Genomic DNA, 20850 nt, shown 5'->3' on the forward strand with positions numbered 1-20850 from the left:
CCTCAAAGTCCAACAAGTCTCTCTGCAACTTCTCCAAGCTGATGCCTTCCAGTTACACCACAGCTCCCACCATCCCTGCCCACTGGGCCACGCTGCCTGAGCCTCATGAGAGTTGTAGTTCCAAACATGTGGAGGGTGCCAGGTTGGGGAAGCCTGCATGACATTATCCAGATATCAAATATATTTTGGCATAGTACCTATTGGTGAATTCTGGTGCTGGAGGAGACTCTTGAGAGTCCCATGGACTGCAAGAAGATCAAACCTATCCATTCTGAAGGAAATCAGCCCTGAGTGCTCACTGGAAGGACAAATCCTGAAGCTGAGGCTCCAATACTTTGGCCACCTCATGAGAAGAGAAGACTCCCTGGAAAAGACCTGATGCTGGGAAAGATTGAGGGCATAAGGAGAAGGGGACGACAGAGGACGAGATGGTTGGACAGTGTTAAAGAAGCTACCAACATGAGTTTGACTAAACTGCGGGAGGCAGTGGAAGACAGGAGTGCCTAGCGTGCTCTGGTCCATGGGGTCATGAAGAGTCGGACACGACTAAACAACTAAACAACAACAACCACCAATTTGAACCATGCAGCAAGAAAACAAAGAAGACCAGCAGCTCCTTCCAGAGTAGATGTTGCATCGAATATCTGCTGTTTATTCTCCAAGAAGCAGCCAGTGTGTCCTCTCCGTCTAGGGTTGTTTTCACCAGTGCTCTGAAGCACACCAGCTCTCTTGAGCCAAAGCACATGGTTTGCAACTGCCACCTGCCATCTACCTACAGGGCTGGGCTGCTGGGCTGCTGCTGCTACACCCCAATCCAAATCCTTGTTAAAATACAATACTACACCTTGCTGGAAGGAAAGAAAACTGAACAACAAAAGGCCTCGTTTACAGTGCTTTATTAAACTCTCACGAGAGGAAATTTAAACTGAGCTTTCCAGACGCAGAGGGGTGGAGGGAAATATTCCCCTGAAAACTGCAACACACTCCCAAGACTACAGGCTTGTAAAGAAATGCCACCGTGCTGGTGTTTGTGCCGCACAATGTGGCAGGCTCAGGTGCAGCTTCCTAATTAGTTATCGCCTCTTACCAAGAGAAATTGGTAAAAGGGGCAAGTGAGAACATGGGGCCAGTGGGGCAGGGAGCAGGGAGAGAATCAGTTGATCACAGTGGGGAACTTGCAGAGAGAGCAAAGCCACTCACCTCTCTCAAAAGAGGGAATTTCCAAGGGATGCAAAATGCCCCTTGTTCGTAAACAACAACTTTGTTTTGCACCAGAGGCTCAAGAAAGAGACAGACTTTTAAGACTCTGGCTTGTGGTCCATGCCCTTCTTACACCTGTTGTTCTGGAGAGGAGATATCCACACTCCTGGGGATGACAAAGCCCTTCTTGAGGGATAAAGAAGAGGGAGGTGCTCTAATTTTGGCCATGGGCCATCCTCCTTTGCTCTAACGTAACAGAATTAACTGGCACCTTGACAATGCTACGTGGATATCCAGGGACTGCACATAAAGACCAGAGAGCACGAATGGGGCATTCAGAGCAGCTAACCAAAGGAAATGCAAAATTGCTGGGGCAGACCTTGTTTAACAAAGATGGCTCTGTCACATTCCTGCCCCCCCCCCCAGGGAAGGAAGGCAACCCCCCCCCCCCCCAGCTGCTTGTCTCTCAGCAACTGGTCTTCAGAGGTACTCAGCACCTCTGTTGGTTTGCTCTTCCCCAAATCCGTTTTTGATTTTTAAAAACTTTCTAGGGGTTGCAACATTTCTTTTTAAGAAACTGACACAAAGCATACACAGACCCTCCCATTGCTTCTGAAAGGGATCCAACAGGCTCCAAGTCAAAAGGGCAGAATTTTAAAATGAGCCGTCTCATTTGCAGAACAACTTCCACCAGACATAGGCTTGCCATTCATCAGGAAAATTCCCGACACGTTCTGGTTTTCAGGTGTAAAAATGGGGGGGGGGAGAGTGACAAAATGTCATGGAAAACCTGGGTGTATGGCAACGAACAATTCTGGTGGTTTCCTTGAAAAAGCTCAGCAACTTCGTGAGTGTCAGGAAAAGCAGACAGCATTTCATTAAGTTCTGGAAAAGGATAGCAAGAAGACCAGCAATGAAGGCTTGCACATTTGCAAGATGATTTGCGACTCAGATTGTGAAGTCTGCAACACCACGATAACAAGACACTTAGGATGAAACCCCTTCAGATGAAGAAGTATCTCAAATTCTCAACCACAATAGCCTCTCAGCATTGCTGCTCTATTGAGCCATGAGAGCTGGGCAATAACTGCGCTTCTCTGTAAAAAACTGCCATGCCATTAACATAGGATGGGGCAAGGCAATATTTAGCATTTGGTCTCCTGCCACCCCATGTTTTCCTAATTTGGAACCGGGTGACTGGAACAGAGGAAGCCTGCAACTTTAATACCATATCCCTGTTCAGATGCTGGAGGAGTGGAGCCTTGGTAATATTTGCCCCCGCTAAAAAAATCCCCACCACAATGATAATAATAATAACTATTCCTTCTTTGTTGCTACATTTTAAGCCATGGGTACTCAAGTGAAAAGAACACTCCGCTTCACATACTCTGGTTTCTCTGCAGATCGTATAAAAGAACACTCCGCTTAGCCATAAAACCAGTTTCCTCTTACTAGGTTTGCAAAAAATCCAAACAGACTTTTGGTTTGGAACCTATTCTGTGTTACAAGGCGCAGACTCAGAATGATGTCATAATAAAAACAAGTATGCTCCTAAACATATACAGAGTGCGGTTCTCTCACTACCACATTGTAGCCCATCATGCACCAGATATAAGGATGTCAAGGTCAGAGGATGCAGTTTCCAATGAGGTGTGAGCCACGGTGGTGTCAGACCTTCTCTTGTTGGAAACTGAGCCCCCACACCCAGCAAAATAAGATTCCTTGACACTTCTACATGGAAGCAAGTTTTATTGATTTCAATGGAACTTGTACTCCAGGGGTGACCTTGAGATCACATTCAAAAGCTCTGCTATCTGGATTCATAATAATCTGGGCTGAAGGTAGATGAATAGCATGGTCAATGTGTTTGTGACAAATTACATTTCTCAACATATGCTTAATATTATTTATAACATGAATACATACATCCAAAACAACTAATTTAACCAAATGAACAAAAAAAATCACAGCAAGAACAATTCCAGGGATCACTACCCTCAAGCTTACTTAGAATAAAATTTCTTAGAAAAGGCAGAAATGATATGTAGCCAACACTGCTGCTTTCTAAGAAGGTACAGTAAGAAGACTTTGTGTAATATGCAAACTTTGAAAGCCTCAAAGTCTAATCTGGCACCTGAGAGCGAAAGAGGTACTCTTGCCTACAACCACAACTGGTTTTCTACACTTTCTACACTTAATATGATAGAAGAGAGCCATCCTCCTGTCAGCTTCATTGCTGAGCAAGTTCTTCTCACTTTCCAATCCTGTAGAAGCAATGAACAAGCACTGCGTGATCAAACCTACAGGCAGACTGTTTTCAGATAGCTGTAGACTAAAATCCCATACACAGTTAAGATGAGAGCAAGTTCCACTGCATTCAATTGGTCTTACTTCTGAGTAGACATGTCTAGGATTTTGCTCCTGATTCTAAGTCCCAGGTAGAGATCTATCATTTAATAGCCAAAAACTGCATAATGTCTCACATGGATTTTTATCAGTGTGGCATGCAATTTGTCAAATTTAGGAAAGTGCATAAGAAATTAGATGAAAGAGGAAAGGCATTTGGCTATGCAAATCTCTCAATTTCACATGGCCTCTCACAATGGGTGAACAGCTCTAATCTGTCCAATGAGAGATCCACTGAGGATGGAGCTGAACATGACTCTAAATTGTAGCAGAGGAGTGAAGGATCAGCGTGTTGCAATTACTATTGTGGCAGATGTAGCCTTGGAAGGCCAGGGTTCAAATCTATCTTCACACATTAATTGGACATCCTTGGCCAAGTCAACGGGACAGAGGCACACCTCACACGAGGGACCCATTTCAGGGCTCAGAGTGGCCCCCAGCTGGAAAGAAAGCCTGTGGATTAGGTCTTGACCATTCCGGCTGACCTTGCAGTTATTTTGGCCATCTTTACCTTACCACACTGATGAATTACTTGCTGCCTGAGAGTAATCCACCAGGGACTGTGGGCAAGCAGTGTCCAGGGTGAGATCCAGAAGTGGGTACAGCCAGAGCCTGCAGGGCAATGGTCCATTTATTGCAAAATAGCAGCTGAATCATTTAATTTTATGACAATACCTCCTTACTGAATCCTAAGGTGTTACAGGCTGATACATTTTAAGCTAGGGAGAGGGATATTTGACCCCGCCCTTGATGTTGCTGGACTACAGCCACTGGCCATGCTGTATGGGGCTGAAGGAGGACCACAGATTGTTCTAAGCAATAGTCAGAGGGAACACAGAACTAAAAAAGATAACTGTATGGTCTGGGTCTGGGTAGAGTTGGTCCTTAAGGTATTGGAGCCCGAAGCTGCATAAAGCTCAAACTTGGAAGCCTGGAAGCCAACTGGTAACCAATCCAGTCCAGCCAGCATTAGTGTTATAGGCTCAAGCTGTCTTGCCCAAGGTAGCAAACAGGCTACTGAATTCTGCACCAGTTACAGTTTCCGAACAGTCTCAATCTAGAGGTTACCAGAGCAAAGACAACAGAAGCTAGACAATCCCCCTTCAGATAGAACCACACCTGGACCACCAGCCAAAACTGATGAAAGGCACTCCGAGCCACAGAGGCCTCCAGGGACTGTCATGAATCCAAAAGTACCCAAATGTGCACACCTGTTCCTTCATGAGAAGTGCAACCCCATCCAGAACAGGGAAGCATCCACTAATAGTGCCTCAAGTCTTATCTGGATTAAGCTTCAGTTTATTGGCATACTGATGACTCCAAATCTACAGAAGATCCCGACCAGTTTTATGCTGATGTTAAACACTGCGGAGTATAAAAGTGAAACCCTACAACGATGTCTCCACAAGGCTGAACAACTTCCCTCCACCAACTTTCATGGTCACTCCAGAAGGACACCCTGGTATCGAAAGGAGTCAAGAGATCAAGGAGAACAGGGTCACACTCCCCATCTCTCTCCTAATCACCAAATTCTTGTATGTTCTTGCCTTGCTTCTTCTTGCTAATAGAATGGACGTAAGACAACCCACTGCCTGAAGCCAATCCTGTAAAATTTTCACTGGGGGAGGGGTGGGCAAGAATCCCACTGTGGAAATTAAGTTTGTATGAGAAGGGCACTTCAAAAAGCACACATGAAGCTTTAATAGATAAAGATAGTCTATGCAGAAAGAGGAATCTATTACCAAAGAACTGAAACAACCGATTTCAGAGCAGAATTGCAGCAGCTGTTAAACAGCATGTAATGACACAACACTAAACAACAGGAGGCAAAGAGAGAATATCACATGCATTTGGAACTGAAAAGGGATAACAGGGAGGCAGAACACAGAGGGAGCTTCATCCAATATAGCTACACCAATTCCTTCCAATAATAGATGCAACTTAATGGGGAGCACTTCCAAGTACATCAAAATGTGTGAAGCAAGTTCACTGGCTATGTGGCAGACTTTTCCCATAGACTGTGGCAATGTCCATGCACACAAATATATGGCAATAATAATTTTAAGCAAAGTGAGAGATATAAGTGGATGAAAGAATGCATACGAACCTGCAAATTGAATTAGTATAATGTTTGAAAGGAAGAGCAGGAATAAAAATGGTGATATGGAATTCAGCCTTATTTGTAAACTGCTACAGAACCAGGAATTGTATTTAACCAGTAAGGCAGGAGGGCACCTGTACTGGAATATATACAACAGTTAAGATGCTGACAAAGTGGACCTTGCAACAAAATGTTGCAGTGCCATATGTTCCTGCTCCACTAAGCCAGCCATGCCCTCCAACAAGATACGCCATTCCATTCTCCCTGTTTTCTTGCCACAACAGACTGTTCTGAGGTGACCGAGCAGGCTCAGTCCTAACCTTGTGATCCCCCATATTTGCCGATTCCTCATTCTTGTGTGTGACTAGTGCTATTTTGACTACATAAGTAACGGCATCCACGGTCTGAATATAAATAGAGGGCATTACTGCACACAAGAGGTCTGCCATTCTTTATATCAATTGTTATAATACCAATCATTTTGCATTACTTTTATTTATCTGAACTTTGTTTTCCCAAAATATTTATTTCATACGATTATATATTCCTTGATTGTTAAAAAAAAACCATTGTTTTAAAAAAGAATAAAACAATAAAAACTGCACAAACAGTTAAAAACTGCTATCTGAAACATTCAAATAATAATGAAATATTTAAATTATTTAAATAATTAAATAATTAGAATCCATTATAAGCAACTCCAATACATTGGCTCCTGCAGACAAGAGGTGGGGCTATGGAGCTAGCAAGTTGCATCCATGGGTGGGAAAACTATGGCAGTTCACAGCTAAAGAAACCAACAGGAGCTCAAATGGCTTTGACATTGACTGATCCAGGAGGTGGTGTACTGAACTCTCACCATGCTGCCAGCCACTTGGTTTAGACCAAAAGGGCTCCCACACTTTGGGGCATTTGTCTCTGGTCTACTGAACCAGGGAGACAGGACCACACCAGTCCAGCATAAGGGCTGGCCACCCATATCCTATCATATTAATTTCCTAATTCCTTGCAAAAATAACTATCACTGCCAAAATTCAAAGCAAGGTAATATTCCAGGAGAGTTTCTGAAGTACAGATCTCATGTAGTCCACAGAGCAACTAGTACCAAGCATGTAAAAACAGATAAACAAGGAAGGGGTCACCTCTGATGGAATCATGACTTTTTTTAAAGGGTCATACCCACTTTTATGATCTGCTCAACAGATCATGCCACATACTTTAGCCAGCTTCCTTCCTGGAGACAACAAGAACTGGGCAATTCTTTAGGCAAACCAAACTGTGTTGGAGCAGGTCATCCAGGACAGCACATGGGGAAACCTGAGGATATTGAGCCCCTGCCATAAGGGAGCCTAGAATAACCTCCTATGTAATGGTTACCATTTTAAACAGAATCAGTAAGCTGTAATAGTGCAGAATGGATCATTTATTGTCTAGCCTAGCATTTTAGGGTTATTTAGTTAATCATTCCATTCAGAGTGGTTATTTCTCCTAATGTGCATATTCAAGATGGCTTAACACAGCTTAGTTCTATCTCAATATGTGACCACATAGCTCTACATAAAAAGGACAGATACAATGGACTCCACAAGTGGCAATTTTAACACATTTGCCATTGTGACTGGATTTACTAACACAGAATTAAACATGCTCCCACTTTCATGTATTCCCACTTTTCCTTCCTTTGTCGTTGGTTCATTTTCCTACATACTGAATCTCTGTGCTTCCTTAAACACAGATGCTCCCTCTCTTAACCTTAGTTACCACCACAGCATCCATTTGACCAAAAGATACTTGTGGCCTGATCCAGTGCATGTTTATTCAGAGGCAAGTCTCAGTGAGTTTGACTGAACTTACTGCCAGGTAAGTATGTACTGGACTGGAGCCTCCAGTGATGCTATTTCAGGGATCAATAACAGGAATTTTGAGATGCATACAAAGAAAGGATAATAAAGAAAGTCCACTACATTGTCTACTTCCAGAGCTGAATGTAGAGCCTCTTTGCCTTCTTGGGAGCCAGGTTAGAATCCAACTCTTAAAAAAATAAACCAGGTGGTCAGTTGTAGAAAAGCCCCTTGACTTAGAGCACAATAGTCTGCTTAACTGCTGTAACAATCAGGGCCAACCCAGGGCATTTTGACACCTGAAGCGAACCACAATATGGTACCCCGCTCCCCACCAGGGAAGAAGGGGTGAGTGAAAATCTACATCAAGAAGAAGGGGGAAAATAAACATCTGCATTGGGATATGCTGCCCCTGTGGATTCTGCTGCCTGAGGCTGTCACCTCACCTTGCCTCATGTGTGGGTCAGCCCTGGAAACAATGCATAGCTTATGGAACGTGTGTGTGTGTGTGTGTGTGTGTGAGAGAGAGAGAGAGAGAGAGAGAGAGAGAGAGAGAGAGAGAGATTGGTGTGGAATAGGCCACTGGCCCTAGATACGGTAAGTATATATTCTGATCACCTGTTGGCAGCAAAACTCATTGAGTGGCCCAAAGAATGACACCCTCTCTGCCTGTAAGACAGAGCAACCTCAGCTTCTTGTTGCAAGGATAAACGAAATTAATAATAGAATGCAGGCACTGAGAAGAAAACCTGGTGACTTTGATTTATCTTCCCGCCCTTCGCTCCAGGGATGTCTTGGAGGCAGCACACAGGAAGGTGCCTTACACCAAATCACACAACTGGTCCATTTTGCTTAATATTGCCCAAACCATCAGGCAAGGGACATTCCCAGTCTGATCTGCAGATACCAGGGATTGAACCTGGGACCTTCTGCACGCACAGCAAATGCATTGGGCTGCAGCCCCTCCCCATTCAGAATATGCCTGTGAATGCCAGTTGTTGGGGGAACATGAGCAGAAGAGTTCCTATCTGGCTGGCCACTGTGAACTGGGGTGCAGGACTAGAAGGGTCATTGGCCCAATCTGGCTGCAGGATGCTTCTTGTGGCAATGTTCCTGTTCAGAACCAAAGCTCTGAAAAGGCATGGGATGGGTCATACATAGGAAAGAGAATTACAGTACCCCACCCTGGGGTTGCTATGCAATGAAGAGTGGGGATATAACTTCAACAAGACAATAAAAAGTGCACCCCAATGCTGTTACTTCATTTTAGAATAACATATCCTAGACGTCACAGCCAACACACTCACAGCTACAGAAAATGCTATCCACAGAAAAACTGCAGCATACATTTCCTCTTTTATGTGAATTATGAAGAAGACAATGCAGATTGTGGAATCTCCTTTTAAAAAACAGGAGAAATAAATCTCCTTTTGGATGGAAAGGTGGAGACACTGAAAGTGCCTACTCTCTTTCCTGCCCAGACGTCCTCTATCCCTGCTTCCCTCCTCTTGCTGAGGAATTCTCTGAAAGCCTGGCTATGAACAACAGCCTCACAATAGGCTGAAACATGAGCCTCTGCTTTCCCAGCCTCTTCATAGGCTAAAGCTTGGCACTCCTCTCCATCTCATTTGCAAGCTGGAAAAGCAACAGCTCACATTTCTACAGGGGTAGTACATCATTATTTCAGATTCAGTCCCACCAGAAAGGGGAGGGGAGATGACAACAACAAAAAGCAAACTATTAAGCTGGAATCTGCAATCACTTAAAAAGGGAGAGCTCACTAACTGTTTTTATTTCACTTTTTATATGATTTTGCATTCTTGTGTTACACAGACAGCATCATTTTCAAGACAACCCTCATTACAAACTGGCAAATTTGGAACTAAACAAAGTTCAGGTAAACACTATCAGTGTTCTTTTAACTCATGTGTAACTATACGCATTCTATGTGCCTATTTTATAGTTTTGTTTGTCATCTTTTAATTTTTATCTGTTGTAATTGTTCTCAGTTTTATACACATTTTAAAATGAAATTTTAAAAAGGCCAATTGTTTATATTTAATTATGGAGCAGGAAAGGTCATAAGCCCCTGTAGAATGACTGAGCAACTCAAGGAGAAGACACAAAAAGCAACATGTTTGAAAAGATACTGCAGTGAGGAAGAGTGCATTTCATGAGATCCAACTCTGAAGCAGATGCACAACTGAATCCTATGCATGACAGCTTGGAAGGAAACTACTTTAATATCCCACAAGGTTAGCAGATAACAGACAATATTACAACTCCAGGGAGCCTAAAAACATTTACAACTTGACAGACCAAATGCTTGCTGAAATAAGGTGGTGGCTTCCAAGTGACAATAGCACAACCTGGCTAAAAATTGTTTCCCATGGGAGGTTTAACAGCAGCATGGAAAAGAGACTGCAGCAGGTCCCTTCTTGTCCCAGCAGTCAATCCAGCTGATGTGGAGAAGGAATTTTCAACACAAGGCCTCAGATCATGCACCACACCTTCTCTGGCATACTCCTAACCAATTCCAATACAAAGGAATCACATCCAAGTCTCCCATCTTACAAATTAAGCACATCTTGTTTTATAAGTTAAACACTTTACAGCTCATGGATGTTCACCACAGATGAATACAGGCAACTCCTGGCCACTGTGCACCGTGCCTGCAGGACATGCAGAAGTCTGCCCAGCCCCTGTGCAGCGTGGAAAACGGCACACGTGTGCCGATCGTGCACAAGTGGGTCAGAGCCTGTACACATACTACACACAATTCTTGGGCTGAGAATTGGAGATTGCACCTGTTTAAAATCAGCAATGCAATTCTCAAATGCAAAGCTCTTCATACCGCTTACACATATGTAAAGCTTATCTGAACCACTTACCTCTTCCATTTTTTCTGGAGTTGGACTATCGTTATCAGGCAACATTTCTTTAGGTTCAGAGGACTCCGTTTTGGAAGTCCTACTCAGCTGGTCAAGGGGAGTCAGGCTAGCATCAGGCATTCCTTTCGAATTCTGAGAGAGAGAAGTTATTCCAAGAATTGGCTCCTCGTCGTCAGAATCCGGCAATGGTGTTGGACTAATGTCCTCCAAGCCTGTGCTGGAAGGACGCGAGGAAGGGGTTTGTGCTCTGTAGTTGGGCTGAGAGTTGGAACCAAATGTTGCAATTGGAGAAAGCTGGGAGGAGGAGGAGGAGATGGGGCTACCTTCCATTCTAATCTCATTGTCCGAGTCATGCTCATTGAGAAAATATAGCTTTGTTCTCTGCTCTTTTAAGAGCATCTCAATTCTTGAGTCCAAACTGTTGTGCTGAATTTCAGATTCTGTGGTTGGGGTGCCTGGGGTCTCGCTCCTTTCTGGAGTCTGTGTGAAGGGTACCACAGGTGGTTCATTGAGACTGTTGGGCTCAGGTGGGGCTGGGGGCTCCTCAGGTTTGTCCTTCACAGGAACAAAGTCAACAGTGGCAGCGGCGCTACTTTCAACTGCCATCTCCGTTGGTGTTGGTGGCGGCCGACGGTACTCAGCATCCCTAGAAGTTTGGGGAAACTGCGGCTCTTCAGGCTGGGGAAAAGTTGTGGGTGCCTGGTAGGGGGAGAAAGCGGACTTGAAAGTCGAAGAACCTGTGTGGCTCAAAGGAGGAGTGTGGGGAAATTGCACAGCCTCTTGAGGGTGGGATTTGAATGCACTGAACTGATGTTCTGACCCTCGGAAAACACCAGCTGAATTATGAACATAATGGTGGCCTGGGCGTCTGTTATAAGCATCTGTAAATTTTGTTTCATGTCTTCTGGGTTTATACCCAGAGTCCTGACTAAAGTGGTACGCAGGTGTTGTCTGACGACTAGAGTATGCAGAATCTTGGGAAAATGGAGTCCCCAGGCGTGGGGTAAGAGGGGTTCCTTGGGACTGAGGAGTGAACTGGCTGTAAGAGTTTGGGGTATCTTGCCGACAACTGGAAAAGGCGGTATCATGGGAAAATGGGGTACCACTGTTTGGGGTAGCTGATGATCCCACAGAAGAAGCACTGCTGTCCTTTAATTGTTTCAGAGTTTCAGCCAGCTGCAAAAAAGGAAAACAGAAAAATATGCATACATTTTTGAAGTGCCATTGGAAACATTAAGACTTGAGCATGGGGCCTAGCAATGCACACATCCAAGGAACACTTAAGGAGCCACTTGACAAGCATACATATAAACACTGCTGCTGCAAGATGATCAAGAGTGGCAGGCATCAGTACTAGCCCTACACTGGACAAAGGTTCCTGGAACCATCCTTTCATCTAATCTACCAGTTGTTGTTTTCTAACCTCTAGTGCATGTTGGTGTGGTGTGGTGTGGGGTTAATGAAATGTACCATCTATAAGAGAATTTGGCTGAGTTGTAAAAAAAACAAACCCAGAATCTTTGAACAAAAACATACTGGGGCAGCTGGAATTTTTCCAGCTATTGCTTTTTTAAGAACCACATGCACAACCAACTGATCACTGTCAATTAATAGTTACTTTGAAGTCCTCTTCAATTATTGTAAATAGACCATTTCCAAGTTCTGAAGTTCACAGAAAAATAAAATGAAAGGTTCGAGAACTATGACGACAGTAAACCTAATACATATTCGACCAGGCAGTATCTGTAAAAAATAAATGACTGTATCCCCATCTTTCATGAACGGCCATGGAATTGATCTTGAAGCTAACATGGCAACAGTAAATCCATAACCAATAAGATCAAACACTAAAAAGGAATCAGGACATCAAGTAACCGTGGGACTCAGCAGAAAGGACTTGACATTGTTAGCCCACTGTTATTCTCAGATGAAGAAACAAATGCCTATGATTAGACCATCTGCTTAAGTGGTTGTTGCAAGCAGTTGATGGCGAGAACTCCCTGCAATCCCTATGTAAATAAACCCAGTGTGTGGTGGCTGATGCAGATAAATCTGAGGGGGAGTAAAGAGAAATGAACACTAGCGACTGATAAGGGAAGAACACAAAGTGAGGGAGTGCGGCATGGCTGAAAGATCAGCTGCCCACAATATAAACAGCGACAGGCTGGCACATGGCTGGCTGATCGGCATCACAGGGCACCTGCCAAGGCTCACAGCGCAGCCTCCAGCTGCTTTCCCCTTCCTGCTGGGTAGACAGGGCTCAAAGAATGCAAGCAGGCAGTGGTGCCAGGGTCAAGAAGGGTGTCCCAACCCCTAGCAGCCCATTCAGAAAATCTTCTGAGTCATAATTTGTAGGATCAGGAATGAGCACTGTGCCCAACACACTCTTCCTGTACCCTTACAGGTAGGGCTTAATTTTGGTACCACTTGATTTAATAATGCCAGAATTTGTCATTATGTCCAAACCAAAAACAATCAGTATTAAAGCACTGTTAACAATCCTGAAGTGTGGAGGGCTCACTCAAGTTTGTGGGTTTGGATGTAATGGTGAACAATGGACAAAGTAATGAATTATGATCCCTACACAAGAGAAAGGGGGAAAGGAATATTGATCAGAGGATTGTCTGAATGCAGCCTTTAATTTGTGACATTACTCAGAACTGTAGAAGAAATGCCATTCCCATGTCAAGAAACAAACAAACAAACAAACAAACAAACAAACAAACAAACAAACAAACGTGAACATTCCCTAAGTTCACTTGATGGATTTCAATGAAAGGCAGAACCTTCCTCAACAGAGGGAGCTCAGTGCCACGAGCTGTAGATCTTTTATGGTGCAATCATTACAGCTTTCTTATTCAAACATCCAAAAGAAATGTTAAGGGAAACAAAAGTGATAATGAGAATGAAGAAACCAAAAGCAAGCAGATTTCTTTTATTTTCATTTGCCTGATGAAAATAAAGGTTATGAAATTTAAGTATTCAGAGTAAACAGACTGAGCAAATGACAGAAAATGTCAGCAGAGAAGCACTTACAATTTTGGGCAAAATACACTTTACTGAACTAGGAAGTAGGTTCCTAAATAAAAGTAACTAGAAATGAATGGATATTTCAAGGTACTCGTCATATGCCTCAACAGAAAACGTTTAAACACTTATAAAGGGCACAGTGATACAAACGTTTACGAGGGAGCACATCCCACAAAACTTACTTGAATTTACACCTCCATCAGCTTGCTTGACTGCACTGAATGGGGCTTTCCGGTACCGCAAAATAGTCTACGCAAGCAGGCCAGACAAGCAGCCACATGGATTAAATTCAAACTCAGCCACTTTTGCACCTAGAACTCCCCATGTCACAAAATCATATTCTGTTTGTTCCATTAGTAGAGATTTTTTTGGAACATGGCAGAAATTACTCAACAAGAAGTTTTAGCATCTGCCTTTGTTGGCATTCTGTGCCAAAAACTGAATCCGCAGCATAAAATTTCAATTATTAACTACTACTTAAATATCATTGAGAAATTCTCCCCTCTTCCACACAAACAACTTGATCTTAAGGGAGCAAAATAGGACATTGGGAAGGAGGCAGCCTTTACAGCTGGTTCCTACACACCCATTTCAAGTCTCATGAGCTCAAATGCCCAACAACAGAAAGAAGCCAGAACAGGATCTCTAGTTTTATTATTTATTTCTTAAATTTTATATAGCACCTTTCTGCCAATGCACCTAAGGTGGTTTACAATTTTAAACTACTAAAACACAGTCCAACTGGAGCAGGCCTCGATATTGTCTCTGTGTGCCTCCCACCCTCGCTGCTTCCTTCCCACAGGGGAAGGTTGTGGACTCTCCTTCCTTGGAGGATTTTAAGCAGAGGTTGGATGGACATGATTCCTGCATTGCAGGGGGTTGGACTAGATGACCCTTGGGTTCCCTTCCAACTCTACAGTTCTATGAAGGTTAAATGTAAAGCTTACAAATTTGATAATCAAAATTATTATTACCTGGGACATTGTTAATATCTTATTTTTCATTTCCTGTTACATTAACTCAGCTGACTCAAAATATTTTAATAAAACATGAAGTCCTAATAAGGACAAACAGGAAACAATCCAGCCTGCCGATCTCCATACATAGCACCTACACACAACTGTCATGTCCAGAATCAGACTCCAGCTTGGAACAGTTCCATGGATCTAGTAAAAGGTCTAGCGGTATCTGGAACTTCACAAGGACTTGCCCTCCATTCAAGAGCCCCCTGAAAAGGAAGGCTGGAGATGACAGATGTCTGGACAGGAATGTCAAGAATGAATTTCTTGAGGAGACGGACAACAGCAGGCAAACTACCATTTGTTGTAAATGAATATCATCTCCGAATTCCCCAACAGACACAGTGCGTGCCATTAAATCACAAGTGAAAAGGTACCTGCGCAGTTTCATTCACGGTGGGCGATACGTCCGGCTCATTCTCCACAGGTAGAGTCTGAGGAGTGTAGAGTCCATTCACAAGAAGTTGATAGAAATGCATGCGCTTTTCACCTGGACAAACAGCAACAACTTTATTGAAAAGAACACACCACAATTCCATCTAGAATCCACATTTTACCAAGTCTCTCTGCAAACCAAGCCTGAACAGGCACCAGTTCTGACTCTGTTGAAATATTCACTATCAGCTTGTTAGGCCAAGTGAAGCAAAAAATGCCTCATTGTGGTCCATACAAGCACAAGAGTGCTTCATTGATTGAGTTTTATCTTGGAGCAGACTTGGAACAACATCCTTTTCTTGTTCTATCCTCACAACAACCTTGCCAGGTAGAGTGAATATAGCCAAGGGTGATCCAGTGAATTTCATGGCTGAGCGTGAATTTGAACCTGGGTCTCCCCAGTCCTAGCCTTAAGTCTCTAATCACTACACCACTCTGGCTCCCTACTTCCAAAGGCAGATGACCCAATTCCAGATCGCCTACTTCAAGAGCGGGGAGGGGTAACAGAACACAAAGCAGTAAAGGAAAAAGGTTAGACAAGACAAAGTTGCCCCCTCTTTTATTGCCATGTTGGTGCATTTTATCAAGGAGAGCATGTGTCTTCAACTCAGGACTGCTTCTTCACAGAACTGGCCTCCCTCTCCTCAACATGTTCTCAAGGGATGAGAAATAGTTTAACAGCTGTAGGGATAAAACCATTTTATAGCAAAAATGTGTCTGCATTCAATGGTAAAATGTGATAAATCTTCAAACTCCGCAAGCCCAGCTCACTAGAAATTGGACATCAAATCAGTTTTTCTGTAAAAGGCACATTGTATGTGATCAGTAAAAATGTTATAATATTTGTCTTTTTTTAAAAATGCACCTGCTTCCCCTGACAGTGCCAACTAAGTAAATACTTATGTATTTTGATGAGCTTATTGATGGTTTTGCTGTTCATCTATAAAATCAGTTGTTTATTTTACGTTGTCCTCTTCCCTTGTAGCAGTGTTGACAAAAGATATATCTTTCTTTCTTTATTAAAATGAAGTCTGCAATCCTATGCACTCTAACCTGGGAACAAGCCCTGCTGAAATCAGCATGACTTACTTCTGCATAAAGAACATGAATAAAGTCAGTCTGCACAGCTAAACAGCTAGCCTTGTTGTGCAGCCAGCAAACTATTGCCAGAATTTTAGGGTCCAAGACACTAGCAGCTCAATCCCAGGGTCGGCTGTGCAAAGAGAAAACAGAGCAGGAACCAGTTCCTTCTTCAAAGTTATGGTGTTATACAGACAATAACTCAACCCAGTACAACCGGAACAATGCCATTCAAGCAGCAGAGCCGTGCTGGGGATGAGGGTATACACGCCATAACTAAGCACAGTTCTATTCATGTCAGCAAGAAATAAAACTGTCAATATTGAAGTGCATTTATTCAAATTTATGGTGTAGCCACACTTGGGAGTACTGTGGACAGTTCTCTTTGCCACTTCTCAAAAAGAATACTTGTAGAGCTGGGAAAAGGAGCAGGAAAGGGCAGCGACAATTATTTATTACTTATTTATTTCACAATACTTATCTAACACTTGACTGTAATAAAACTTCAAAGCGGCTTACAATAATGATCAAGAGGACAGAGCACCTTCGCTATGAGGAAAGATTACAAGAGTTGAGGCTTCTTAGTTTAGAAAAAAGGTGTGTAAAGTAGGACACGATAAAGGTTTATAAGAGAGTTAAGTTTTTGTCCCTCTCTCATACTTCTAGAACCCAATGGGATCATCAAATGAAGCTGAATGCTGGGAGAGTCATGGCAGACAATAAGAAGTACTTCTTCCCAAAATGCATAACTGAACTGTGGAATTCACTTCCACATAATGTGGTGATGTCCATCAACTTAAGACAGCTTTAAAAATGGATCAGACAAATTGATGGAGGATAAGGCCACGTCTTACCTCCAGGGTCAGAATCAGCATACCTCTGAATCCCAGCCACTCAGGAGCAGCAGTGCAAGAAGGCTACTGCCACCATGCTCTGCCTGGGAGCCTCAAAGGCACCTGGCTGGACACAGCGGCACTAGGGGCCTCAGATGTGAGTTAACAGGACGGTTTGTATGCATCCACTGGTGCGTTGTTGCAGTAAGAAAAGAGGAGCATCCAGTGCCCCAGGGTGCAAGTGCTGAACAAGCTAGTAGTATAGCAGCCCCCTGCAGGCACCCAGTGGTTTGAAGTAAGAACCTGTTAGTAACCTCTGTTTTAGATTTTAGGTATTGTTTTGCTGTATTCTTTTAACCTTTATTGCAAATCACCCAGAGAACTTTTGTTTATTGGTTGGTACAGACGTAAAGTAAATAAACTTATTTATATTGCATGTAAGTGCTCCATGGGCTTCACATACATTATCTTAGTTATCCTTTGGCCAGCCTTCTTATCCCCATCTTGCAGCTACAAGGACTGAGGTTTGGGGAGAGGGTGGGGGAGGTGTCTGCATGATTGAATTAATTTAAGTGGAGATTTCCTTGTTTGTTGCTTGGTCCCTCCGCCTACACTAGCTCCTAACACAGTTAAATTATTTGATCCTGTGTTTTAGCTGTAATTGGTAATTACTACCCCAGTTACAAAAACTAAGGTACAACACAAGAGAGTCCTTATCTCACACAAAAAGCAGCAGCAGCAGCAGCAGCAGCAGCAAAGCTCTTAGACCAAGGTCTAAATTTCACCTCACATGACTCACTTAAAGCTACAGAGCTTTATTCTAAGGCCTGTGAACAGAATTTATGTTCTCTAGGATTTAGTCTTCTGAGTTCATCAAATCACAGTTAAAATAGTCGTTTAGATACCATGTACTCCCTTTAACATCAGGTTTTCTTTTTTAAAAAGGAACTTTATAAAAGAGTTGGCTAGAGTGGGCCAAACAGCTGTTCCTCTATACCTCTGCTTTTTTATATCTAGTATTACATGTAAACAATGATAGTCTGGTAACTAGTTAAGTCACAAATAGTGGAAATGTCAGAAATCGAGAAGGATGTGATCATAAGGATTTCAAAGGCTAGCACTGGAAGCTTACAGAAAACTTGTTAAAAATACATTTAAAAATCAACACAGGTTTTAACACAGCTGCAGCTCAAACTATAAAGCAGTTATGTTAATTTTTCCTGATTCTCAACTTGGCTGTAAGCCTGACTGAGTTCAGTCAAATATATTTCCAATAAAATTTAGGATTATACCACTTTACAGATAGTTAAGCTGTGGTTCTCATGCCCTGATATGGTAGTAACTCAGAATAAATGTTGATAAAAGACTGGATGATAACTGACCTGTTCTAACAATTCTCTCTTATCATTTTATTAATAACTTTATCTAACATGCATAGATGAATCCTCATTTCACAACATGAGAAACCATGCAGAGGAACATTTAACTGCAGCTGGAGATTCAGCAGTGCACTAACTAAAAAAACAAGACGTAGTCAAATGTGTTTTGGAGTTCAGAACACTTGCAGTTTTAAAATTTTAGCATAAGCACTTTTAAAGATAAGGGACTAGAAACTGTCCCATTGTGCATAACATGTTAATTATTCATACTTTCCAAAATGTTCCTTTAAAGGGTTAAAATAGGTTTAGGGTTTTTTATAATTAAGCTGCAAAACTGAAAGGTGTCTTATGGCAGAGGTGGGGGACAAATTAGCACTTATATGCTAAAAGTAACATGCTGGTCATATATGCTTCACTGCTTTAGCAAAAAAGAAAAATACAGAAATAAAAAAAGACCCCAAAAAATTTAAATGTTGAAGCAAACCTAACCATGCCTTCTTAGAAGTCAGTTGTGCTGAATTCAATGGCACTTACTCCCAGGTAACTGGGGTTAGGACTGCAGCCTCAGTATGGTTTGAGGAACTTATAAATAAAACCTGAGTTCATAGCTACACTGCTTCTGTCTGAAGGTATTAGCACTACAGAGCAGTTACTTTCAATCTGGAGTGTTACTGTCCCTTTAAGAGACAATGGAAGGAAAAAAAATACACTTTTACAGAGCCTCTTGTACATATGTAAATGCCCGCAATGGGATGATTAAATAAAAGCAAGAACATTGCTGGAATCTAATTTAGAGTGTTATTTTAGGGTAAATTTCAGGCATTTTCTAAAATTATTTTTAGCCTCATTTTTCTATATCTATAGGTGTGGGTGGGTGTGTTATCAGCTAAGTGCAAAAGGTACTTTTGGCAAAGGGGCAAAGGGGGACCATTTGGCAAGCCAAGTGTCAGCATGAGTGACTGAGTGAAATGGAGAGGATGGCAGCATTTTGTAAATTACAGGACTGTCTCCTAGCAACAGACAACACATTCAGCTCCACGTGACTAGCAAAGGCCCAGAGAAAAGCAGAGAGATTGAGGGGGAAATGCAGTGACAGTCATTTAATAGCTTCCACCACCACCCTTAAATTAATTACTAGCTCTCCCCATCCAATCTGCAAATGCATCTCACTACGGGACAGGAGAGAGGCGGGGAAGAGCAGCAAACAGAAGGAAGATGATGCTCGGAACCAGCTCCCCACCTTTCGTATCCAGCTCCACGTGGATGATGTTGCCCATGACCGATGTGTTGTGTAGATGCTGCACTGCATCCCGGGCTCCTTTGACTGTGGCAAAGATCACTTTGGCAATTCCCAGGTGCTTCTTGTTTTTAGGGTTGTAGAGGATCTCCACTTCTTCCACTTCACCGTATTTTTTGCACATGTCAGCCAGGAAGTTTTCACGGATGTTGTCATTCAACTTGGCAAAAGTGACTTGTTTGGGAGGAACCGGCCCCACGTAAAACTCATCGATCTGTAGGTTTGTTTTTGCACACATTGTAGTAGGAAATTAAAAGCCAGAGAGAGCAAAGTTAAGGACTGTAAGCAATCACATCACCTGGAGCAGAGAGGGTTAAGAAGCAACTACTGAACTTTCAAGGTATTTCCCTTCCACTGCAATTTACAGACAAATACTGAACTTTTGCCTCAGCAATAACTTTTAAAAATTTGTTTTAAATAACTGCATTGAGTTATTAATAAAACACACTTTTGACAGGCAGAAAGCTCAATTGTATTTTGCAACTTTATAACACCGGTGAACTAATTACTCAACAATACCAATAAAGATGCAGTTAGATTTATATCAAGGACACCACAGTTCTCAATGCATGTACCTTAAATTTAGGGACAGAGAGTTCCAGCTCTTTCGTTTTGGTCCATATTCGCCCTATCCTTGGATCTCTGACACAATCCACTGGGGCAAGACCTGGGTTCTGAGGAGGAGAGGGGAGTAAATTGAATGAAGCTTGAAAAAAGACACGACCCACGGATGCAACAAAAAACCAAAAACCCCATGAAATTTGGAAGTTTACTCCACAGCCTTTAAAACTGAGGAGAATGTTCTCCAGGCAGGGCAGACACACACATGTCAAATAGCAATTCTGCAGGGAATCACAGGAAAAGAAAGATGCAGGTTTTATCTTCTGATTCTGACAGACTACATTGTCAGGGGGTGTAACTTTAATATGTTTCCTGAACATTTTGTAGCAATCTTCATTTTTCAGGTCATTAACAATTCCTCCTTCCCACCCACCCTTTAGAAGGGTGGCGAGGTACTAGAATAAAACAAACCAGGGTTGGGGGAAGAGAATATCACAATACATTTCATTTGTAAAAAATAACGACCGCTTACAGGAATGCTAAAATGCTGCCCATCGTAACGATAGAGTTTGTGCTGTCCTTTTTTCAGAGCTGGGTCAATAATCAACTTGTAACTTTTCCAATGGTGGTTTTTTTTCTCGGCAGAGGTGCTTGCTTGGGAGCTGCTCTCCATTCCGTTGATCCAACCTGAGGAGAAAGCAAGCGGGGGCAACCAACGAAGTTAAAAAAAAAAAAAAAGACATATATGAAAGATTCCCGTTTCAGAACTGCTTCCTT

General features: G+C 42.6%; 2 protein-coding genes across 10 annotated transcripts in view; both read right to left on the reverse strand.

Annotated features, from left to right (window-relative positions):
- Nucleotides 1-20850, reverse strand: part of LOC310666891 (uncharacterized protein) — a 160484-nt gene that overhangs the window by 54525 nt on the left and 85109 nt on the right. The gene's annotated exons all lie outside the window — the stretch shown is intronic.
- SETD1B (SET domain containing 1B, histone lysine methyltransferase) overlaps nt 1-20850 on the reverse strand; it is a 68788-nt gene that overhangs the window by 27033 nt on the left and 20905 nt on the right. For all 7 annotated transcript variants that reach the window (XM_083418080.1, XM_083418074.1, XM_083418075.1 and 4 more), the window contains 5 exons: nt 20606-20760; nt 20088-20186; nt 19456-19726; nt 14866-14978; nt 10440-11615 (listed from right to left, as the gene is read on the reverse strand). In XM_083418080.1, coding sequence (XP_083274206.1) covers nt 10440-11615; nt 14866-14978; nt 19456-19726; nt 20088-20186; nt 20606-20760 — 1814 coding nt within the window. The remainder of the gene's footprint in view (nt 1-10439; nt 11616-14865; nt 14979-19455; nt 19727-20087; nt 20187-20605; nt 20761-20850) is intronic.

Source organism: Podarcis tiliguerta (genome assembly GCF_965153285.1).
Source record: "Podarcis tiliguerta genome assembly, chromosome: 16".
NCBI classification, from domain to species: Eukaryota; Metazoa; Chordata; class Lepidosauria; order Squamata; family Lacertidae; genus Podarcis; species Podarcis tiliguerta.